Source organism: Scleropages formosus, chromosome 10, assembly GCF_900964775.1.
Source record: "Scleropages formosus chromosome 10, fSclFor1.1, whole genome shotgun sequence".
NCBI lineage: Eukaryota > Metazoa > Chordata > Actinopteri > Osteoglossiformes > Osteoglossidae > Scleropages > Scleropages formosus.
In genome coordinates this window covers 21830947-21856442 of record NC_041815.1, presented here as the reverse complement: position 1 = coordinate 21856442, position 25496 = coordinate 21830947, and the positions used below count along the sequence as shown (strand labels likewise).

General features: G+C 43.0%; 2 protein-coding genes across 6 annotated transcripts; both read right to left on the bottom strand.

Annotated features, from left to right (window-relative positions):
* Positions 1-598: 598 nt before the first annotated feature.
* On the bottom strand, positions 599-15847 carry sidt2 (SID1 transmembrane family, member 2). 5 transcript variants are annotated; one of them, XM_029255701.1, is made up of 28 exons: positions 14665-15847; positions 14312-14433; positions 12623-12787; positions 12306-12351; positions 11139-11240; positions 10075-10158; positions 9880-9979; positions 9579-9644; positions 9387-9480; positions 9178-9236; positions 8929-8940; positions 8112-8156; positions 7879-7956; positions 7193-7252; positions 6715-6830; positions 6318-6391; positions 5542-5608; positions 5225-5298; positions 4873-4996; positions 4353-4470; positions 4032-4168; positions 3494-3602; positions 2930-3006; positions 2595-2641; positions 2345-2450; positions 1984-2094; positions 1680-1793; positions 599-1291 (listed from the first exon to the last, which is right to left on the bottom strand). In XM_029255701.1, the coding sequence occupies exons 1-28, from the start codon at positions 14905-14907 to the stop codon at positions 1229-1231; spliced, it is 2613 nt and encodes an 870-aa protein (XP_029111534.1). In that variant the 5' UTR covers positions 14908-15847; the 3' UTR covers positions 599-1228. The 5 variants fall into 5 exon arrangements, with proteins under 5 accessions (XP_029111534.1, XP_018604405.2, XP_018604406.2 ...); XM_018748889.2 differs by having other exon boundaries at positions 7879-7953; XM_018748890.2 differs by lacking the exon at positions 8929-8940.
* Positions 15848-17760: 1913 nt separating this feature from the next.
* Positions 17761-22387, bottom strand: pafah1b2 (platelet-activating factor acetylhydrolase 1b, catalytic subunit 2). Its single transcript, XM_018748359.2, has 6 exons — positions 22046-22387; positions 21690-21827; positions 20563-20652; positions 20341-20457; positions 19972-20094; positions 17761-19456 (listed from the first exon to the last, which is right to left on the bottom strand). The coding sequence occupies exons 2-6, from the start codon at positions 21768-21770 to the stop codon at positions 19178-19180; spliced, it is 690 nt and encodes a 229-aa protein (XP_018603875.1). The 5' UTR covers positions 21771-21827; positions 22046-22387; the 3' UTR covers positions 17761-19177.
* Between the last annotated feature and the right edge of the window lie 3109 nt (positions 22388-25496).

Here is a 25496-nt window from a genome sequence, read left to right as displayed (position 1 = left end):
CTGATAATGTGTTTAAAGAACAGATCGTAACTCTATGAAATAGCTTAGCACTAGCATCTGCGTAAGGTTTTTGTTTCAGCAATCATATTTTCTTGTTTCACGCTCTGAAACATCTACTTAATGCACAGAATTTATTTCTCTGCTGCTTGCTTTAGTACTGTAGCAGTTTGCAGCCCATGTTCTGTGTATTTGTCGTCTTGTACTCGTCTCACACTGTTGTATGTTTGCACTTTTTGTATTTTGCGTACTGTAACCCATAGTCCCGGAGAAACATCTCGTTTCACTGTATATAAGCTATATAGAGGAAGAACAAAAACGCACTTGATTTGACTTGAATACATGGCACTGTGCTGTAGCAGAATGGGTGATTCATACCTGCAGATCGATAGTTTCAACTCGAAATCATTGGAATCCAGCCACAAGTCCCCAAAACGAACGTAAATGACACACAACTGGTACATATACAAATACTTATTAAACACGATGCCGCTCCTGCCATTTTCTTGAGATAAATTTGAACGTGCGCAATTTTGGGAATGTGTACCGTTGGCTATTTCCACGATCAGTGTAATAAACAAAACAAGAGGTCAGTGAAAATCTTTATTCAGTAAATTTATAAAGTTCTACATTTTAAAATTTTTTTTTTTCCTCCATACAGTACAAAATATTCTCAGCACTAGAGACAGTTTAAATACAATCACTTCTGGGATCAGCTCCCATCGAAGAGGATAGTGCCGGACGGAATCAGATTTAGACTCGATCAGAACATTGAAGGCCACTAGCGCACTGGACAAAGAGCTTCATCGCGCGCACGCAAACACACACACACACACACGTGCAGACAGTCACACTAAAAGCTCTGCAATTCCTGACAGATAAGAGTAAGTCAGGTCCCATGTGATGACATTAATGGATGAGAACATTAATATCGGTATTATAACCATTGTTACCATCACCATCAATAGTAAACACGTTAATATCAATAAAGGGGACAAAGGGGAACTTGAGCATTGTTAAGTTGCAGTCATTTCTTGGCACTGGCAGGAGAAGAGAGTCCCGCCCTTCAATTCTCTGATTGGTTGTGAGTCATTCCCTCTCTTTCTTTGATTGGCTGAGAAATGAAGGGGCGTAATTGCCCCCAGTGTTCCAATCAGCAAGGCTACCTGTTGTGGCTAATTCATGTGCTTGGATTAGAATTAGCAATAGTGAAAGTAAGGCAGGATGTTCCTCAAAAGACATAGATCTTGTCTCTCTGCACAGTATCCAGATCATCATCCATAGTCAGCAGAACCTGAAAGAAATTGGATAAAAATGGAGTTGTGACATTATATGCAGTGTTACAGCGGGACTTAGAGCATTCTGCACTGAAAACCTGTAATGGCCTCGTGTTTAACAGTTAAGACTGTAATATGAGGAACTGAGAAATGATTCATTAGTAGGACATTATTGAATTTGCCTACAATGACGAAATATAGAAGCTTCTTGCTGATCTGCTGAATGCACCCGCTTGTGAGGTATCTGCTTTTGTATGAAATATGGGTAGTGTATACCTGAAGGATACATAAAAACAGCTGGTGTATACACGGATCCCCCTCTGGATATGTAGTGCATTTATACTTCCCAGTGTGCATGTGCACACTGACAGAGATTAATGGGTACATCACCATGAAGGAGCTCACCAGGAAGGAGCCAAACATGGCAATGGAAGACAGGAAGTGCCAGATGTCATGGTCATCAAAAAAGGACAGCAGAATGCAGTCACGGTTGTGCTCACGGGACTCAGCTGGAGTTTTCTGGGGGCAGAGGAGGAAAAGGAGAAGTAGGCTGTATGGTGGATCAGTGATGCTGAGCTGGATCAAACAGCCTGACATGAACATTGTTTAAGATGGTAGAGTTTGGGTGAGTTTTACTATATGCGCTCTAGTATACTTTGGTGCCACATGCTGGTGTCTGGTGGTGCGCCCGAATACATGTGGAACCCACCTGCCAGGTGCTCAGTCCCTGGAAGAAGAAGAAGAGTGCAAAACCCCAGACGACGGCAGTAAAGAGGATGCACACCAGGGCCAGGAACTGAATTCGCTCATTACTGCGAAGCTGCAAACCCACATTTACATATGGAGGAAAACTTTATGACAACAGCACCAAGTCAGCCATTTTTCAGTCAACGGCACTCCTGCAGTTTGCTATGAAGGACACGGACCCACTAATCACAAAATACCGTACTACAAAAGAGACTTTGCCAACAACCACATACAGGTGGCAATTTACAGGTCAATCATCGTCTGATACAAAAAAGAAAAGGGTTAGGTACATCACTCTGCTGCTCACATACACAACCTCTTACCTTCATGATGATGTAGAAGGCAAAGTAGAGCAGCAAGTTGCAGATGGCGATAGCCAGTAAGTATGAGGCGAAGTCATTGGGCCTTTCAATCAGTCCATAAGCAGCGCTGTGCACAGACAGTGAAGCTATACATCAGATAGTAAGAGACATCTGGTGCGCCACAGAATGACTGAGAGATTAGCTAAAATTTTTAATTCAAAACTGGTACAGACATTGAGAAACTAGTATCTGGGTTAAGGGACATACTCACAGAGACCAGTTGACGATGTTACCCATCACCAACAGCACCATTCGATCCTAATGGAGAGGAAAGCCACAGGCTGACAGTTAAAACCATCTTCAGTATATTTTTACTGTATCATATCAGTGTAAGTACATTTTTCAAGGCTACTATAGCAAGGGTCGAGTGGCGCTCAAACTAGGAACATTCAGGTTACAAGGCGATGTCTACATTTTTTCTGAGACTACTGCATTAGGAATACGTTTGTTGGAACTAACATTAAGTGACAAAAAGCTCACATGTGGACTTGAACCCTGAACCCCCAGATTAAAAGACTGATGCTTTAATTTCTGAGTGAGACTCACAATATACATGGGGCCGCTACACTGTCGAATGCAATCTGTGTAGATGACGTACAGCATGCGCCTCAGGATCCCAGAGTCTACAAAAAACCACAGTTACACAATGGTCACTCAGCCATTTACGGGGTATGGAAAAAGACTAAAAATATAAAACCCTTATTTAAATTTTCATCAGATATACAGTATACAGACACTTTTGTTTCAACAAACCACAGAAGTTTTTACTGAGTTCACAAGCATGTGCCAGGTCTCTAACTGCAGAACTATTTTTACTGGGGTAATGAGAGGCAGAGATCACACGAGCACGAAGGTCAATAACCAGTTTCGTAACGTGATCCATACAATATTGGACATACATGGGACAAAGAAAAAAAAAAAGACAAAAACAAATGTAGCTTCACCAAAAAAAGCAGTGTTTTGTCATGGTATTTTGAAACACTTGATAGGTGCCATCAAAAACCTCTGTGGGTTTGTTGGCAGATCACTGCTGTCACGCGCACAGCGGGAAGTTATAACCACAGTTATACACTAAACCACTACACCCAAGCGCAGGCATGCAGGCCGTACCCAGTCTCCAGCGGCCCATGTAGTACAGCTGAATGCTGAGCAGGAGCGTAGCCAAGATGTGGATGATGGAGAAGACAATCCAAAAGGCCGTGTTGTCCTTCCCAAACACCTACAGGAAAGGACCGATACCACATAATGAGGCTGTGCATATGAGACTGGAACAGCCCACCAGTTTGTCTCATCAGGTGTCTCCTGATCCTCCTGTCTTCCTGTCCATCTGCTTCCAGGCTGGAGACTGAAGAGTCTACACAACACGCTGTTGGTGACACTGGTATTTATCTTGCTGGAAATTAACAACAAATTCTACAACTATTCCACATATATCTACTTGGTCAAAAAAACCAAAAAGGAGCACGTCAGCTCGCTAGTATGAATTGAATGGGGTACGCAGTAGATATGTTGGCTGGTTTGCCTCTCTGCTGTGTCTGTAGAATCTGATCAAAAGTCAGCGGATGGTGTATCCCCGCTGGACATGTCTACATTTCTGCTATGGCCAGTTTCCATCTCCCGTAAATGCCTGGGGGGCCTCAGCTCTCACCACTCCTAGGACGGAGAAAAAGATGACTGCAGCCAGGCAGGCGTAGGCAGTGTAGGCGCTGGCATTGATGTCAGGATGCCTCTTCTGGTACAGCTTCAGCATGCACAGTCCGGCAATCATGTACATGAAGGAGGTGTCTGACAGTTGGGAAGACATATACAACCAGTTGCTATGATTACTTTTTGTTTTGCGTGTGATGCTGTTACATGTACACAAATGTACACTTCATTAGTCAAGCTCAGTCTGTTCAAAGACAGTTTAGCGTTGTGATGACATTCTGCAGGCGCACACAGACACAAAGGCACACAGTGGCTGTCTCACCAAACTGGAAATTGGTATAGTTGGGGCAGACATGGTAGCAGGCACTCAGCAGGCCCTCCATCATAAGGGCAGTGCCCATGGCGTAGTACAGCCCAAAGTGCTTAGGGATACCACACTCCTGCAGAAGCGAATGGAGAAATGTGGAAAGGTGAGCGTGCTGGTGACAACGGTGCCCCCACACAGAGTAGCTGTGTTAGACTCATACGAACTGCATGGAAAGGCTGAAGAGCGTTTGGAAAATTTTACTAATATTTCCATTTGTACAGCTTAAATGTAGAAAATGAAGCAGATGTGATAAGTGTTTTTATAGTAAATGGAAGCAGTCCATTTTTGCTGTATAAGACTCTGAACATGAATTTTGACTTATTAAAAAAATAAGCATATGAAGTAAACTTTCATATATAGTATATTTAATTCTTTTTAGTCTTCTACGGCAGTGCTTTGGCTGTGCAGCTGTGGTTCTGTTGACCCCAGAGAGGCTGGCTATCCTGCGCTAAGGCCGTGAGCTCCGGCCGCTTACCAGCGCAGCCAAGTCATTCCGCAGCAGCGCACGGTTATGCATGATGTCTCTCTGCAGCACGATAAGCAGAAAGAGCAGGCCCAGCATCACATAGCCCAGGTTGCTGAGGATGTTGTTGAAGGCACTGTGAACAGGTGTGCACAAATCAGCTGTTGCATTCCTCTCAGTGTTCCTCATGCAGGCAAGGCAGGAATCTCATTTAATATATACTAACAATGGCCCTTGCAATGTAAACTCCACACAGTCTGGACTCACGAGCAGAGGCTGCCAGGGACAGATGCAGATATGACATGCATCTCTGCCAGGGCACTGGCACACAGAAACCTCGCATAAACAAAAATGTGTGGCTCACCTTAGTGCTCCCAGGGGGTGAGCACACAGGAAATTGTAGTAGCAGATGTCTTGGTTTCCTGTCACATTCACCACCTGTCAGTCACAAGGACATTAGCTTCTCAGTGTCAACAACACACTGCATCCAGCATCCGTATGGAACTGCCAGTAATGCGTTTGTATTTTCTGTTGCCATCTGAAGTGTCTAAGTAATCATGTGAGCAGTGATTGCAAAACATGGTACCAGGTTAGCTAGAGTGTTGCGCAGTGATGAGTCACATGTAAAGCATTGTGGGATTTGGGACATGGGAGTTTGACATATGGGGTTGTCCAGAATACCGTTTGGTATGTGATGACCAGCTGAATCACTGGGAGGGCGTAGAAGACTGCAATCGTGGCAATGTTCCTGGTGACAGACGTTTAAAGAGGAACAATGAAACCTCAGTTCTGGGACTAGAGCAACACTTTTCACTGTAATAGTCAGTTCTGATATAATGCATTGATAACGCAATATAACGCAATGAACAAAAAGAACTTAATGTGCTTAGTTTGCACACAATTTGGAAATGACAAAAATTCCACAAATTCTAATTCTTCCAATGCATTAGTCCAGTTTTGATCTACTGTATCACAGTTACACCATGGTTGGCTCAATCACTAAGAGGGTAAAGAAGCATTCTGGTGCTCAAAGAGCTAATGGAGATTATAAAAGAAAATCTATAATGCTGGAAGAGAAATTTGATGTTTTGTTCTTTTCAATGCACTTTAAAAGAAGCATATTCTTTTTTTATGTGCTTTATCATTTAAGTGAAAGATGGTATTTTGGTAGGTTTAACTTGTGATTTATATTTCTTATAGATGATCATTATAGTATTCTATGTGCTCTGCCCATAACCCAGTTTTTCCCAACTGAAGCAATTTTACTACACAAAGTAACATAGTGCACCGTTTCATAGGAGCACAAATATCACGTTAACAGCATAATTAACTGTACTGACAACATTCGTGCCACCTGATAACAAAATCCTACAACTCTAAGAATAACCCTTCTGCCATATTGGCCCAGCTCGAACCCTGACTCTGTGGCTCAGGGTCAGCCAGATGCACGGACTCACCAGAAGTAAATCTGGTACTTTTTACTCAGGATTCTCTTGTCCTTTCGAGCCAGGTCTGACACACACAGGAACTTCTGTATGGGAGACAAAGGACATTTTAATTCTGCAGGGTGTTGCTTTTGAAGCCGTGTCTTTTCAAAAAACATGTCGGCCTGTTCTCGGTTTCTCAGCAATCGCAACCGAGCAGCAAAAGTGACCTTGTAACTAACTGTCCTACTGGCCTTTGTAGGTTATGCGGGTCAGTTTTTGATACTCCTAGTACTGACCTTGCCATCATTGCGACTACAATATTAACAAAAAAAAAGCTATTCTATCTGAAATCAGAGTGCATAGCTTTACTAGAAATTTAGTTCAGTGGATACAAAGAAAGGAGATGTGTGGCTGGAGACATCAGAACCTTTGTGCGGACGATGTTCTTATCAGAGTCAATGTCAGCCAGGGTGTCATAGTCATCCTCCTCCACAGAGCTCAGGGATTCCTGTCTGCACCTTCCCACGCTGTCAAGAGGACGCTCTGAGATAAGGAGACACAGAGAGACGTGTAAGAGTACAGCGCAGAGAGTACATCCTTGGAGAGAACGAATACAGAAGCCAGATTGTGGATTTCCAATTTTCTTTGCCCATAGAGTGATTTTGGGACAAGACAGGGTAAATTCCCTGTAAATTTATATAGATGGTTCTACTGGGACCACCTAACATGAAATATTTAAATATTACAAAGACTAGAATCAACCAAACTTGATTGGTTCTCCTATACAGATTCTTAGAAACAGAATACACTCATAATTGGAGGGGATCATCTGATGCAATTACGCCAATGTTTTGGTGCAGGTTAACAAGTAAGGTAGTTAAGGGCATGATTGACTTGGGGATCACCAATGTGGATGTCTAGGTGGAAGAATGGTGCAATTGGTCTGCGTTTGAAGGGCTCGGGTCCTGATGAAGGAAAGAAACAAGCCAATAAGAGATGCTGGTGCTGAGCTGCAGCCGTGCTGTGATTATGTTGGTGAGCGTTTATGATCATGTCGGTGAGTGTTTATGATCCTCAGCAGACTCATCTTGTGCTGGCAGAAATTATACAAGTGTACACTTATAACAAAAACATCTTCCAAACCTTAATTTTCCATTTACTTTTACAGAGTACTTTTTGCAGACAAAGAGATGGTAGTGTGTATATCTATTAAAAACTCATCTACATTTATCGGCAATTTACCACACACTGTTGCTGTGATGGAAGATTGCAAATTGTATCCAGTCTTCATTATTTTCTGTTTGTGTCTACTGCTGAAAAGAAACCTTTTCTGTGAGCCAAGTAACAAATGTCTCTGTGTCTCACGAACACAAATTAACATGTCTTCTAAACTGCTTACACCTCAAAAAGAGTTCTCTGACTTTACAGAGGTGCATATGCTGTACTTGCACCTGATACTTGCTTGAGGCCAGAATAGCAGATTCCCTGGTTCTCACTCTTACTTCCTTTCGATTTAGCATTCTGTTTCATGTAAAACATGTCGCCGGCTCTCCAGTCCATAGAATCCACATGTGTATATTAGGTGCCATACCCATATATCCGTAGTTGGCATCAGCCGATACCATGCTGTCAGTTACAGCTTCCGAGCTTAGGGTACTGCTGTTCTCTGCTTAAGAGAGACAGAAGAGGTGGGGGGTCATTACAGCATACATGCGCAATGACAGCCACAAAGAACTTATAGGCATGTGACTAATTTCTATAGGCTCTCTCAAACAACAGCATGACATCCACTCTACATACACCCACGTGCACATTCAGACTCACCAATGGAGCCATATTCATAGGGGGAGACTGGAGTCAGGCCCTTCCCTGAGGAGAAACACAACTGCAGAATTAAGATCTCCTCAAGTCCGCATCGTCTGGATTAGTCAATGTGACTAATGATGCTAGTGAGATGTTAGTACAGGGAAAGTCCTCCATAACAATAGAGAGCAGATTCAGCAAATGAGCAGGCAAGGGGATGCTGTTAAAGCAACACTTAGGGTCAGCATCCAGTGACATTCTTCAAGCTTTTTTTGGATCTGACAGAAAGCATTTTTAGTGTAAAACATATCTCTGCTTTATAAATCCAAATCTCGCAAAACAGAAGGCACAAGAGACAGATGTTTTCCAACAGAATGTAGCATCAGGTCCAGCTCTTATTGAGCAGCAGTCGTCTCTGTCCCTAAACCATGTTTATTCAGACAGCTCAAACAATAACAAGCTTAAGAATCGTTAATCTCATTTCAAGCTCAAACATAATCTGTTTAAATCAAACCTCATGATACATTACGACACCCGCACCTGGGCCATCATCAGTTTTGTGGGATCAGAACACAACAATAGTGGATGTCTGCAAATACAACGTACAATATAGCTCTTGTATAGCGAACAGTGTAGGGAATTAGGAGTGAGAACAGGAATTTGTTCACTGTAATGAGGAGGAGTTGGAAGACGAAAGATAAATCCCAGAGTTTTCTGTTCGCTATTCGTGGCTCTGTTTGTGTTTATCCTGTATATTTTGTCATTGCACAAATGCTGGATGCGGCCTGTCTGCTGCACACACGGGACAGAAGACACACTCACTGAAGAGGATCCTTACCAAGCAGAGAGGCTGAACCACAAATTGGAAGGAGGAAAATAAAGAAACAGAGGGAGAAAGGTTTTAAACCTTCAGTGGCATTAACATATCTCAGTGTCTGATATATACATCTATCACAATACCTGTATACAGAAATAAACAGGAACACATTATAGCAAGATGCTGGACCTCACTGTGCCACATTATATACCCTTGTCATTCATTTCTGCACTTCACAATTCAGTGCACCTCCCCAAAACTGGAAGTTACCAGTCTCTGCTGGAGACACGCTTGGTGTGCTGAGAAGCCCCTCCTTCCGTCTGTGCATCCTACCGAAAGAAAGACGGCTCAGTTACCGGAACGAAGAAAAGCCATCAAATGTAGCTGACGGCATGTGACCCTCAGAGACTGAAAAAGAGACGGACCTACACTACTCCCCGTACACATCTCGTACCGATGGTACAGACCACTCTACTAACCTCTTATTCTCAATGCAGGCCACCAAGAAGGTGAGAACATAAAAGGACAGGAATATTCCCAGGCAGAACAACATCCCCATCACGTAGACCTCCGCTGACAGAGACAAAAACACAAAGTACAGACATTTTACATTTGGTTTCACTTCTAAACGTCCACATTTTGTAGAAATGACCCACTGGGTCTTCACTCACAGTTGATAGCAGGGGAGACCACAACGTCCAGGACTTTACTGCGATTCCCAGCATCGATAAGCTCATCTAGAAGGGGGGGACCAAATCAAAGACATCAGTGCAATAATGCCATGCACACTTATTGCAAAGAAATAAATGAACAAATAATAATTTGGATTAGTTCAGTTCTCAATGGTTCTACACCAGGGCCACCTCAGGACTTGATCCAACAACATTCAAGTTATAGTTTTTCATAACCGTCCTCAAGGACTCTCATTTTCACACCCATCTGAATTTCCTCTACCTTTCCTCTTACTCTCACCTGGCCGCAGGGGGTAGAACCGAAGAGGTCCTCCACATGCCTCGTCCTCTGTCTTCACCACAATGACCACGTAGAAGCTGTTGCTGGGAAAGTCCTTCCTCTGTAGGGAGAGATTAAGACGGGACTCCTGGTCCTCTGTTCATCACAGCATGATGAATTGTTCTGTGCATCACAGCTTCTGTATTAAATCTTTACCTGAACTGTAATGGCTGCTGTTGTGGTCATGGTCTGATACATGCCGATGAAAGCCACATTATTGTCCAGGTCGTACACTGGACACTGCAAGAGACAAGAGTTCCAAGATTGAGAGAACGGGTCAGGGGGACAGGCAGGTGAGGAATTAAAAGACAAAGACAATAACAATAAGGACACGAGCAAAGACAGACCACAGAGCTTTGTCAAACCAAAATGAGTATCGGTGAAAAGTCTGAGTCTACCTAGGCAACCTGGTAAACACCTGTATGGGACAAAGTGTACTGAAGAATAAATACAAAGCAGCCCACGAGTGTCCTACATCTCTCGGAACCACTACAGAAGAGCTGGGAAGAGATGTCAGCTCATTTCCTGATCAAATATGAAATACCTTGTGAAAACACTAGTTCGCAGCAACTGGGCTCACACTTTTGACTGGTACTGTAAACTTGTGAAAGCTGCCCTTAAAAACAGAAAGCCTACATTTTTTCTGGACTGTTGGGGTCTCATACTACAGCTTTCTATTAGACAGAAGAAATGTTGGCATCATTTCAATATATTTAAACCACAACAGCCTTTGTTAACCAAAATGGCCAGAATACTGATCTGAGTGTCACAACCCTTTCATTCCTGTTGGATGACTGACAGCGCATCACAGTGAACAACAAACACTGAGACAAAACAGGGCTTTTCCTGAAATATTTCAGAACCTTATTATATTTCAAAAACACCTAAGTCTTCACAATTTTTCTACTCAATTTTTTTTTTTTTTTTTACGTAAAATTAATAAATTAATATGCCCCCTTTTGTTGAGACAGCACTACTGCAAGCTACCAGCTGCAAACAAGCAGAAATTTCTCAGCACAAAACACAATAGACAAAAGGTAGGTGGGGCATCCACGAAAAAGAAACCTGCAGCTGATATAAAAATACTGATGGTATGTTATGTTTTATGAGGTTTTAAAAGCAACATTAAGCTCATTTTTCCAATTTAAAGAAAATCACAGAAATACCAGTATGGGGATAAGGAGTGCTAAGGACAGAGTGGCACATCAAGCATGTCTTACCAAAATATCCTGGATAGACATGACTGAGCAGGGGAAGTTCATCTGGGAGTTGACCTTCACGATGACTGAGTCCACACCATCAGGGAACACATATTTGAAATACTGAGAGAGGTAAACGACAGGAGAGACAGAGAAACACACCACCAAGGGGCAGCATTAGAAAGAAGATGACATGACATGAAGGCACCCTGACAAAAGAGCACTTATGAAAAGGTAACCTTACAAAATACACAAGTAGTACGGTACAGAGATAGATAAGATACCCGGGGGGAAATCCAGTTACATACAGCAGCCAATATAGAGACATGTAGACATGACACAAACACATAGAACAAAGACCTGCGACAGGGTGTGTAGACACCTCTCGCATCAGGAGGAAGAGGCATTGTTTCCCCACAATCCATATCAGTAACATGCACTGCCTCTTTGCTGGAATGTTTTTGTGTGTCTGTGAAACATGATCAGTCAGATAACACAAAAGCAATGGATTTTTTTCAAGTGCACAAATCCATGTTTTGACTAGGAGCACACAAGCTATCCTACGTGTCTGCAGGGAGTAGGTTGGCACCAAAGTCCTTAAATAGGTGACAGGTAGCCGGAAGCATAGTGGTTAGAGCCGCTGCCTTCGGATCCCAAGTTTGCCTGTTCGGATCCCACCTACTGCTGTAGGGCCCTCGAGCAAGAAACCTACCCTAAATTCCTCCAGTAAAAACTGTGCAGGTGAATAAATAGGTAAGTCACTGTAAGTGACATAATACTGTAAGATGCTTTGGAGAAAAGTGTCAGCTAAATGAACAAATGGAAATAATTTAAACACATTAATGGATGTTGGGACACTGATTGCTAGGCAAGATATACCTGGACGGGCATGAGTTAAACTCAAAAAATATCAATGTCAAATCACTAGTCCTCCTACCACGCCTAGGACTTTGCACCTGGTGACTTGGAACCCTGCAAACTCCGGGTAGGTGGACCACTTATCTCCAATTCCTTTCCCATAATGTCTGGACACACCCTACTACTGAACAGAACCCAATACATTATTCACCTTTGGATTTTTCACCTTCTTGGTCACTTTACATGACCAAAACAACAGAAGTACACCATAGTGCCGAAACGGGCATTGTCATTGTTTATCAGGACAAAAATGGTTTATGTGTATCTTACCTGGGGTTGAGATGGAGTAGCAACAAAGCTGAACTTCTTGTCTGTCCTGAAGGGGAAGGATAACAGGACAGTCCACTATAAATATCTTGGCACCACAACAAACCACCTAAGAACACAGTGCAGTTCTGTCATGCTGCTCCAGGATCTAGTTTGCAAGTATCACCGTGAGGCCAAGGACAAAACTAGCCACGTTCTGCCCAAATCAAACAGATGTGATCACAGGCATTCGCAGCATTGATCCCTGATGTCCTTTCCAAGAAGAGGGTGCAGACAGCTCTGATACACGACCGGGTGACGTGTGTGCTCAGCTCACTCACTGCAGCGTGAAGCTGTCCACGCGGCTGACCCTCAACTGGTAGTGCACTCCCTGACTGGACAGCGTGGACACATCCACAAAGAAGAACTGCGTCTCGCTGAGGGCGCGTGTCTGCGGCTGGCACAGTGTCCGACCCACGTGAGCATAGGGGTATTTCCGCTGGTAGCTGGGGCAACACAGAACAAGTGATCACTGAGTGAACTTTGGATAAAACATTTTTAAGCAGTCTAAGTAAGGGATGTTACACTTTATATTTTGCTCATTAGCTCATATTTCAATGGAAAGGGAGTTAAAGCTGCCTCCATTTTTAAAGACAGATGTTTACTTAGAAGCAGCAACCTTTGGTTTCTTTAACCATATTACCTACTGTTCCAGTATAGCACTTTAAAGGACATTACTTGCCATTTTACCCTCAAAGGAAACAACCGCATTCATAAAAACAAACAACGCAAATGGCAACAAACAAGTTCGTTACAGTTAAAGTAAGACTGAGTTCTTCAATATTTGTCATCCATCCATCATCATGATCAGTAACTGCTTGTACGGTTCAGCAATTCATCTTAAACACCTCTCTGGATTATGGGAGGAACCAGAGCACCAGGAGGGGTAATGTGCAATTTCCACATGGACTGAGCTGGATTCAAACCCAGCCCAAGAGCTGCGAGGCAGCACTATGCTGTCCTTCAACATTTGTGTGTCTGTGAGAGTGTTCATATGTGAGAAAACACATGCATTCCTTTGTGAAAGTGTCACTACTGCTGCAGTGGAAGTGAAAGTGCAGAGTTCATTGATGACTCAGTTCCAGCACGATCAGCAACCAGACTCTTCACGTGTTCTTTTACTGTTACTGCGGAAACCTTGGGAAGAACTCAGAGCAGCCAATTCTTGTGCCTGGAAGCCATGATTAATGTCAGTACCCTTCAAACAGTCTTGGGGGAGATGGACACCACCCATAGATCACACCGTTTTAGGTATAAATGCTTATTTTACATATTTATACAGCATATATCATACATATAGTGTACATACTATACTTGGCAACATGTATCTGTATGTAGTCTATAGTTATACCCATATTAATATCACCCGCAATATTCTACTCATACTAGTCAACTTCACATTTTAGTAGTTATGGAGGAATCTTCTCCACAGTATGTCCAAAGTCCCCTGGGAAACCTTTCACCGCACAGTGAGGGGACCACCAGGTCCATAATTTAATAAGGAGAAACTCTTGTTCTGTCCATCAATACATCCATCCATGCACCTACCATTAATTATTTGTCCGGTGCAGGGTCATGGTGCTCTGAAGCCTATCCTGGAAGCATAGTGCGTGTCAAAAGGTACTCTTCGGATGGAACTCTGGTCCATCGCAGAGTTATCATACACAGACTCACACCTATTCACTTGCACATGCTGTTGGCTGATTAGATTTGCCAATTCACCCGAAACATGTCACTGGACTGGGGGGAAGGAAACCGGAGCACTTGGAGGAAACCCAGGCAAACACAGGGAGAACATGCTCCACACAGACTGAGCTGGATTCAAACCAACGACAGAACACTTGGGAATGGGGTGTCTGTACTAAGGTGTGGCAAACACCTCCTGAAAAGGATCGGCCCTACGACAACACTGTAACTTCGGGCGACTTCGGGCGAGCGCGACAGCGAACGGAAACGAGGCCAATACTCACAGACCACGCAAGATGAGAGGGACCTGAAAGGAGAGCACAGCCTGCTTCTGCCTGACCACGATAAGGATGGGGTTCTCCACCTGCTCCGACTGGACGTTCACCGACACGCGCACCCCCTCTGTCTGGTGGGGTGGAGAGGAACAATAGGTTTGCAACGAACACACACACACATCAAAAGAAAAAGAGCAGAAGGACCAGTTAACCCAGGTTTCGACTAGTTTACACCACAACTAATCATCATACCTTGCCCTTACTTAGACGACCTGTCTCCCATCTGATGACGTCATTAACTTACTGGGTGGTGAATGGCAGTGGTACTGTGTGTGTGTTTGTGTGTGTCCTGTGGAGCCCACCTTGTTTCTGGACACGGTATGGTTGAACGTGTATATGGTCTGGATGTCACTGGTCACGGTGTCGTTGTACGTGACTTCGAAGTCAGCATCCTTGTGCACCACGGTCTTGGGGTCGCCGAGCTCCTCCGCGCAGCCCCGCCGCGTCGCGCACGCGCACAGACACAGGTACGCGGAGAGCCGCAGCAGCAGCGCGTACGCGCCGGGCCCTCGCTTGTGCCTTGACTTCCAGTAGCTCCGCAGCATACCGAACAGCTATTTTTTTTATTAATTATTTTAAACTTGATTCTTCAAGCCCCGCCCCAAAAGCAAAAGGGTCCGCAGACGGTCCGAGTCCTAGCGGTGAGAGAACATCCAGCAGACACAGACGCTGTGCGCCCTGACTCACACAGCTGCTCCGAAATGCCTTATATATAAGACTCAGGTCAAGTGTACAAAGCAGCAGTCATCATCTGTTGTAATTTTCAGCTATTCACGTAACTTTTTAATTTGTGGTGTCCGGCTTCTCTTTGCGAATATCACGACGTAATATAATCTTCTAGGGACACCGACACGACGACGGTCCGCTTCACGGCGCACTTTCCTCCGGCTCGGACCCGCTGCGCGCCGCACTCCCGCCTCCTCGTCTGTCTCAAAATTCGACTTCTGCGACATCTGAAGTCTGCGACACTTCTCTTACATATTTGCCCGGTTATCCCTCTCCGAGTTAACCAGGCATGCGGCCGATTCAGTGCCAATCCCAGGATGTCGTTCCCAAAGTTCGAGCCCCGAAAGCCCGTCAAAGCGACAGGTAACCTCGCATCCTCGTTTCAGCCTTATTATTTCTTGTCCGTGTTACACTCACATTGCTCATAATACCGTTTAGCGCTATGCACAGCACGGTATATATTCCATGTAGTTTTCCGCAAACGTAGCCACCCTGTTTTTGTCGAACTGAAGCTCAAAATCTACGTTTCACACGGTTAAATCCGTGTCACTCACTAGCGCCCTCCTTACTGCACTGTAAACAAACCGAACGCTGCGTGATGACGTCATCCACAGGTTCCTTTTCTGTGGCGCAATGAAACAAAACGCTGCGTGCTTACGTCATCACGGGAGGCCCTTTTTAGCGCCTCAAACAAGCGCAGCCCGATTACATCAAAATTACCGGCTTCTTAAAATTTTTTTTTTAAATAAGACTGTATTACAGGGGCAATTTTTAATTCACTCTCAAAACACACAATGCGTTTTAAAAGTAAAGAAAATATGTCTTGAGTATGTTGTGAATTTCCAAATTTACATTTACATTTATTCACTTAGCAGACTTACAGTAGGATACTAGTCTAGACTAGTGTTCACCTTATTCACCAAGGTGATTTACACTGCTAGATACACTACTTACAATGGGTCACTCATCCATACATCAAATTTTATATCAGAATGAGTTTTACTGGCCAGTGTACTGACCCACACAAGAAGAAATTTGCTGTGGTTCTAGGTGCCTCCAGTCTTTACAAACAGTTGACACATATTTACAGTATAGAAACACCAGAGTATAAATAATAGTATAAATATTTTTAAAAAAAGTAAATAAATAAGAATTAAATTACCAAAAAGTGGTTGGACATTGGTGCACTGACAGGAGACCTATAGGGGAGTGTTAACTGTCCATTGCAGTGATGGTCTCAGGGGAAAAACTGTTCTTGTATCTGGTGGTTCTGGTGGACAGTGCTCTGTAACGCCTGCCAGAGGGGGGAAGTGTGACGAGTCTGTGCCCCGGGGTGTGTGGGATCAGTGACAATTTTGCTCGCCCGCTTCCTAGTTCTGGACTTGGACGGGACCTGAAGTGTAGGCAGGGGGGCACCGAAGATCCTCTCAGTCGTCTCGACCGTACTTTGTAGCCTATTTCTGTCCGATTTGGCAGCCGAGCCGAACCAGACAGTTATAGCAGCGTACGGTGCACATATAGGCCTACAATACATAAACAAAAAATTAACTACCCCAGATTTAGTTTCCTTGTAGAAATAAATTATAAAATTGGTTTAAATGAATATTTTATCTGCAAGAAAAGTCAATTACTATTTAGCAAAAAGAAGGAATATTCAGTATCTCATAACTGATATGCACTTGTTAATATATACTCTATGTTTACGTGCTTATTTCTATATATTTATTTTTTTTTACATGTTGGCCATTTTGAGGCACTCTTCTTTTTTTAATTTATTTTTTATTTCTTTTATTGTTTTTTGTGGTTTGTAACTCTTGATTACCATAATATGCATCATTTTGATACTATTCCTATTCCATTTTGTTACTAATCTTTAGTATGATGTTATACTGTGGTGCTACACTATGATGTCCTGAACATCAGGTATCCATATAACTGATTCTGTTGTCCCTGGTTGTTTAAGTTCTTACTGTTGTTATAAATAAAACTATTACATAACATCAACCATGTATAGCACAGTATACAAAAAAAGGAAAATTTGGCATCACAGTTAATAGTCATAGCTCTTATTGTAATTTTTAAAATAAGCCTATATTCTGTGATACAGCTACCACCAAAGATCTATTTCATAAAAAATGTATTTTGAAGTAGCAAAGAAGGGCAAAGGGAATGAGGACATAGTTTTAAAATTAGTCATACAATCTTATTGATTTTAACCATCTACAGGTGGTTTTAAAGCTTGAAAGACTGTTGCCATTTTAATGTAGAATTGCACTTCCTGTTACACTGTACAGAACCCCATAAGCAATTATAGATGACAGTAAAACCCAGTTTCAGTCTTTGCATATCTTGCTACCAAGGCATCATGTGGCCTATGCAGCAGATATGCATTTTCTTCTTAAAATCTTCTACCCAGTGTTTTGTAAAGTCTTGAAGCACTGTAAACATTACGCTGTGATTGTTGGTGTTTGGTATATTTCAGTTGTCTCAATCTGTCTTTATCTTGTGCAAATATTGCTGTGTACTTTAATATTGTGTAGTCATTTCTAAATGCTTTGTAAATTTGCCACACTATTAACTTTGTAGCACTTTCTTTGAGGAACAAAAATTACCTTTAAAAACAATATACTGTATAACACATTTATTTTTGCACAGCAACCATCAATGGGGTTTTTAACAAATTGGGAAGAACTCTATTTCCCAAATCAGTATCCTGCCAAGGGCTGAAAATACATGTTCACTAAAATAAAAGTTTTCAGTAGAGTGAAAACTATGCATATTCAAACAAAACATTGTTTGAATGTCAGTAAAATTATTTCTACACATTTTTAAAACTGCCTTCTTGGAAGTTACAGCATTAGAGATAAGTTCCAAGAAATCACATACATAAAAAGAAACTCCCGACTAACAGTGCTAATATCCATGGTCCTTTATTGGAATGTGTTTTTCTGCACACAACAAAAAGCCCAGCTAGCACATAGATTTTGCAGTGGATACAGATACACTATCACCCATACTCTCAAACACACACCTCTCAGGCCCAACTTCCCAAGCCTCACAATACACAACAGGGTGTTCTACAAATATAAGTAACACCTGGGGGCTAAGGGTTAATTTATTTATATATATATTTATACTGTATGTACATACCAATCAGACGCAGTCTCTACCATATTGGAACAAATGTATACCTACTTGCAGCAATGCACCGGCACAGTCTTAGGAATGTGAAATGTTGGCAGATGCACACGCACATACAGACACACACACAAGCATGCAAAGAGCATGAGAGATAAGATGTGAACGGCTTCAGACAGAAGGAGCAAAGGGGGTGCTGCATCAGCTGCTTGGACACTAAAGTGGGCATTAAACAGCACTGAGACACTTAATTGGTCAGGAGGATTGAGAGAGACTTGGGCTGACTGAAGACTAAATGTAAGTGCAACACAGGAGAGGGGGACAACAGGAATTTGGGAGAACGGGATGGGTGATCACAACTACAGTCTGGCCCTGTTGGGTGTGGCTGGTGGGAGGTTGGGTAAGGAAGATACAAGCACTGTAAATATTGTGCCATCTAGTTCACTGACCCGTAGGGTCATAGACTCCATTTCTGAATTCCACAGACATAATCAGAGGGCTTTGCAGTCTTATTCCATTTTACACCGCTTCCATGAGTGTAGATTCAAAACAATCAACAGAAATTATCCCAGAATCCGGAGAACAGGGTGTACCGTGGAAGTTCTGTACTCCCTTAGTACTCAAGTGCAGTCCTCCACCAGCAGGGCACTTTTTTTTGGCACATTTTTCTCATGCAGAGAACACTTTAGTGTGACAGTATTTTTAGTTCCCCTCCCTCTTGAAGAATCATAGTGTTTCTGTCTCTCTCAACCCTCTCATTTATTTCAGGCATGTTCTAGTTTCTAACATTCCTTCTTCTGTGTGAAAGTGCTAATATTGCTTCATGAGTGTGTGTTCTGTATGTATGTATGCATGTATGTACGTCTACCCTCCCACCACGTGCGAGTTCTTCATTTGCCCCTCCTATCCCTCGCCTCGCACCTTTATGTCCACTAACCTCCCCCCACCCCATCACACGAGTGAAGCACGTCTTTCCTCAGGAGTCTCCTCCAGCAGCTGCAGCAGAAGGTCACTGAGGGGCTTGGCTACCGCCCAGTACCCACTGGAGGTCAGGTGCAGGAAGTCAAACATGTCCCTGGTGGAGATGGTGCCGTCCGAGTGCACGAATCCGGCTCCCACATCCAGGAACTGGGCGGCCCCTAGGCGAGCCAGACTGGAGCGCAGAATCCCGTTTACTACAGCGTTTTTCTCACGCAGGGGATTTTGACGCTCCCCCCGTGGAAGGAGACCCTGAGACAGAGAGAAGGGGGAGGTCTGTAAGACAAGCTATTAGCCAATACAATTCTCAAACTACGAACTTGTCACTTTTTTTTGAGTTGAGTTAGCATTTATTTATTTAACAGATGGGTTTCTCCAATACAACCTATAACTCAGACAAAACAAAAGCACATTTCACCACAGATGCAAGTTATAGGTGCAGACACACAATTCTTACTGTTAATACCTTCATATTTATTCATTTAGCAGATGCTTTTCTCTAAAGCAGCATACATCTCCACAAAAATAAAAGTGCATTACACCAACAGATGGAGACAGACACGCAATTCTCGAAGTGCTGTCAGTTTGGCTTTTCTGAGCTTACAGTAGAATAAATCCTTCTAGAAGACCTGGTATTAGGCTGGCCAAAAGGGAAACCCTTGGACTTAGGGTGTACATCACGGAATTTGATACTTTCACATGTGTCAGAATTGGCTTAAATGTATGGACACTGATCACAGTGTGGAAGTACAGCTGTGAGGACTCACCAGAACAACCACTTTGGCCTGTGGGAGCTGTGACATGAGCAGCTGTACGATGGCCATGATCCCCCCAGCCACTTGCTCCGCTGTGTGCTCATGGTTGTTAGTTCCTACCCACACAACCACCACCTGGGAAGAAGTAAATAAAAACATTGACATAGAGGCACATGGCTGCCCTTGGTCCTTAGTCCTTTAAGTTACCATTTTTACATGCTGCAATATTTGCTGTAATGCATCTTTCTAATTCTTACCATTTACAAGTCTCAAGGGTTCACTTAAATGTTACAATTTATTTATTTATTTTTTTAAATATCAAACCACCTCTCCTTTTTCCATCCCCTGTACCTATTCATCTCCCTCCATCCCTTTTCTCACCTTGGGTCGGATGTTCTGCAGCTCCCCATTTTGCAACCTCCACAGGACGTTGCAGGTGGTGTCCCCTGCGATGCCGAAGTTGAGAGCATGCAGGGGGGAGAAGAGCTCACGCCACACCTGAGAGAGACAGTTCACCATGGGTACACGGAAATGCACTTATCACATCCGCCCGCCATCAGCTGGTATGTGCACTCCTTCAGGAAGGATGCTACATAAACTCACCTCATACTGCTGCATAAGCTGCACCATGGAATCTCCTACAAATAGCACTTCAGGTTCAGCATCCTTACACTCCTGCACAAAGCGGTTGTGCTGCAACACACAAATGAGTGCACACATGAGTCACCTGCACTTACCCGAAGGAAGCTTTCTAGATTCCAGGAAGCAGCTGTAAAATGTCTACTACCAGAGCAGCAAGGGGTGTAATGGTTAAGGTTATCTGATAATCTAAAGGTTTTTTGGTCTGAAACCCCAGTCCTTCTACATAGCTGATCAAAGTACTTAGCATGTGTTAATAAACAAAAAACTCCCAACTATGGAAAAATATCATTTTAAATTTAATTTTTATATTGTAAATTGCCTTATAAAAAGCATCAGCATGGAGGAGACTACTAACTGCAATAAAAGTGAAATCAAAAGTAACTTTGAAGGATGTGGAATCTTCATATTCACCTCTAAAACAGCATGTTCATCTGTGTTACGCAAGACCCAGGCCCTTGGTAGAAGTGAACTGTTCATTCTTGGGACTATATCACACTTGCGCGCACACACACACACACACACACCCCTGTGACACAGTACTACTTCCTTGCCATGCCAGTGCTTCTCACACAAAGCAACATAAAATTTTACCCACTTATGCAGCAAACCATTTTCCCTGCAGTTATATACCCTGAAATGTACAACAGTTGGGCCCCCCCGTTACAGAACTGCACTGGCAGCCTTCAGTGCAGCAGTCTTGAGCTCTGAAACATACATTCTTAAAAAAGGCTAGTGCTGGAAAATATATAGGGTGCACTGTAAATGTCTCCACAGTTACTGTCCCACAGCAATCAAAAAAAAAAAAATCAGTAAAATGGAATCTAGCAATGATGGCTCAGCTGATCATCAATTAGCTGAGAATGAGCATCTTCAGAATGGGTGTCACGTGTAGGAATGTGGATGTTTTGGGTAACTTTATATTCACGTGGTCACCGTGTCATGGGTTATGTAAAAATAACTCATATGTTGTGTGCACTTCCCCACTGCACACAACATATGCCACGTGAGCAGCTGTAATGGGCTTGCTGTGGGACTCTGTGCGGCTATGGCGATGATGATGATGATGATGATGGGGCAGCCTGTCTCACCTGGGACATCCAACGCCCGTCCCCCTGCACGTCCTCCACGGGCACGGGCACCGCCGCCGGATTCAACTCCTCCACGCTCATGCTCAGCTGCCGTCGCGCGCACGCCGGACACGCCCTCGGTTCGACAGAGACGGAGATCTGCGAGCCGAGCGGGGAATAATATCGATGATGAAGCGCGTGACCGCCGCACGAGCGCGGCACCCCCTTCCCCCCTCCCTTTCCCCTTCCCGCTCTCCCCACGGCAAGGGGCCAAGGCGACACCCACGCAACGCTCGCCGCGCTCTGCTCATTCGCACTGAAAGGACCGCTCCCAAGGGAGCCCCACCAACCCGACACCCAGCCCCCAGCCCAGGTACCTGACGGGTTCCGACGGCTCGCCGCACGGAAGCGCGTTCCTCCCGCGTCCTGAATGCTCAGCGCGCGGCAGATGATGATGCTCAGGGAGCGAAGCTTAAAAAAAACTGCCCTCGTTCCCTCAGTTTTTCTTTTTCCCTCGCCCTCCCCTCACCTGACTTACCAAAAATCAAAGCGCGATCATGTAAATACCCGACCCGGGAATCAAGGTACGAATCACAGTGCTTGTGTGTTTTAGATACCCGAACGTAACCGCTGGAACCGTCCCCCAACCTCCTGCTTTCTCTCCCTCTCGGCTCCACAACCGAGCACGAATCCCAGAGCGACTTCCGCTTTCAGACGGTCAATCACACGGGTCGCACAAATCCTACAAATCAGTTTCCGTACATTGCAGGAAGTCCCGCCTATTCCTACGTCAAGGGACAAACGCACATATTTATTTCCCCAAATTTTTTTTTACACTAATGCAGCTGAAATAAAAAAATATATATCTTCTAGAGCTATGTTCTGATAAACTTTATAGGCGGCTTTGATAGAAACATTGATAGTGTAACATACACATACTGTTACAAGTCAACAGTTAGCGCCAGAATAAGTGACGAAGGAGTCTCTTTGTATTATCATGTATAACGATCGTGTCATTCTTGTATAACCATTTATTGAAAATATATTGCATTTTTTTTCTAAATATAATTCAAGAAAGAATTTAGAATCTGACTTTGTGGGTGCAGGTGAAACGTCTTCAGAGTTGAATGTATGGCTAAAGGTTATTAACATAAGAAGATGGAAAAAATATATGCTCTGAGTCTGAAAAAAACATCTGACTTGAATTTTCAAGTAAATACCTGGTAGTATGTAGCAGAAATCTGGAAAATGTGTAGGTCTCACTGAAAAAAAATTACAAGTCATTTAGCTAATGTAACCTGTTAAGCATGCAGTTTCTACAACTTAAAATTTCAGTTAGTGTACTGTATGTCACATTATGCAGTTTATGGTACTGAGATGTACATATCTATAAAAACTTCCAGTGGATATGAGGCTTGATCACAATAATTCATCACAATGTCTATTATATGCAAGAATGTTATTGTCCAAGTATAGGTTCATTCAAAAGACTTTAACCAGTATTTGATTTTAATCCATTTACAGAAAGAGCACTCAAAGCTGAAATTCAGTCACAATGAAGACTATTACTTCCGAAATACAAACGCAGCTTATGAATACAAATTAACATAGCCTGGATAAAGAGGCAAAATGAAACAGACTAAATTATTCATGTGGCTCCTCTTATATGCCATGTATTATTCTGTCACTTTGCTGATGCCTTTTTTTCAAAACATCCATATAATATCAATAACTGCTTGTGCAGTGCAGAATCATGGTGGTCCAAAGTCTATCCCAGAAGCACAGGGCATGAGGTAGGGCATACCCTAAACAGGATGGTGGTCAAGGGCAGGGCCAATTCGCAATCATCAAGTCGCCTGATATACTGTGGATTGTGGTAGAAAACTGCAGCACCTGGATGAAAGCCAGCTGGGGGCAACTAGTAGTATAATAGCTACAGCTTTTGCCTTTGGACCCAAAAGTTGCAGGTTCAAATCCCACCTCTAGCTGTAGTGTCCTTGAATAAGGTATTTCCCCTGAATTGATCCAGTAAAATTATCTAGCTTGATGAATAGGTAAATAATTGTAGGTCAATTAACAGTGTACATTGCTTTGGAGGAAAAGTGACAGTTAAACAAATAAATGTAATGTAAACCAATGGAGTACGTTCAAAACCAACAGCTAAATGTGTTTAGTTATGTGTGAGGCATTTGCAATATCACTTTGCCATCCTTTATCCAGAGCAGTTTAGTTATTTAACCCATTTATACCTCAGTATAGACCAACCAATTCAAAGTATCTTCTTAAAGAGTTCAACAGCAACTGTGGGAATGAAACTGAAAACAAAAACTTGGCGACAGTTCAAGTAATTGCCACACTCGTCATGTTTCTGTTTACAACCTATAGAGCTGTAATATCGATCCATCACAAAAAGTCGACTAGATCACAAAAGAAGCTGTGGACTTTAACCACTTATTCAGAAATAATCAGCTATCACTGACCTGCAGTCTAACAGTTTCAATCAACTGATAACCAAACATTACTTTGTTTCACATTAGGCAGCAGATACTTTTCAATTGATGTGAATATATTGTATAAAAAAGACAAACCACAGACTAAAAACATAGAAAATATTTTATGTCGATGACATTACAGTTTCCCTGCGCAAAATACTGTGGTCAGTCATAGGGTGGAGATAGCCACTGGGTAGGATAAAGGCACAGCAGAGATACAGAAACAGAAAGGTTTTACTTTATAATAAAGCGAGTACAAAAAATGGGGGCTCAAAGCAGACTCTGAGCTCAGGCCACCTGCAAAGAACAAAGAAAAAAAATCAGAAAACCTCACTGAAGACGTCAGTCCCCCAGATCAGCAATCATCCCTCAGTCCAGCTGCCTTTATGGTCCTTCTAATAGACCCTTAACTGTCTGTTAATGTACATTTACACTTTTTTGCAAACTACATTACAATATTAAATATAAACTACAGCAATTTCCCATTTATACAGCAGGGTAATTTTTTTTGTGAAGCACTTCTAGAGTAAGTACCTTGCTCTGTCTATCTTATAGCACTCGCCACCTGCCCAGGGGTAGCTCGTCCACCAGCTTACAATAAATAAAACTGGCATATTACATCTGTTTAGTGAAGTTACTTAAATAATAAAAAGCCTCCAGAAGAAATTTCCAACACCAGAGAGTCGCATATTTTCCACCCATAAATATGTATACGATAACTGCAAAAGGGCAGTAAATATGCAAGAAAAAACAATATAATATTCATCAAGAATGCAGTAGTCATGAGAAGTGGGGGGCGTGACTCCCCAAATGTTCGAAGAAAACTTTATTATATTGGTTCCTTCCCATACCACCCGTCATTGTTCTATGGAATTTTTTAAGTATCTGAACTTTAAAATAGTAACTTAAGGTGTCAACAAGGGCAGTTTGCACAGGTGTGTTGTGTAATATAAACCTATTAAATCTGCATTTCGTGTGTGACACACCCTGAGATATGCGTGCGTGTGACTGTTCGCCAAGATTAAACTGTATCCAAGCTGCACTGTGCGTATGCATTTTCCCCGGCATTGCGTGTGTCATATTATTAGATACTTTATTGTCATTGTAGGCAATGTATATTGGCAGTGTATGCAATTATTATTATCATTATGATGATGATGATGATGATGATGATGATTATTCGTGTACTTGGTAGGATTCTCGTACTGTTGCGTTCCCTATGTACCCTGTTTTCACTGACGCATTCCATGCTGTAGCCGATTCCCGCGTGCACGAGATGCGCACGCTCGGTCGTGGAGAATTCCTACCAGCAGGGCGCGTGCTCTCGGGAAGGTGG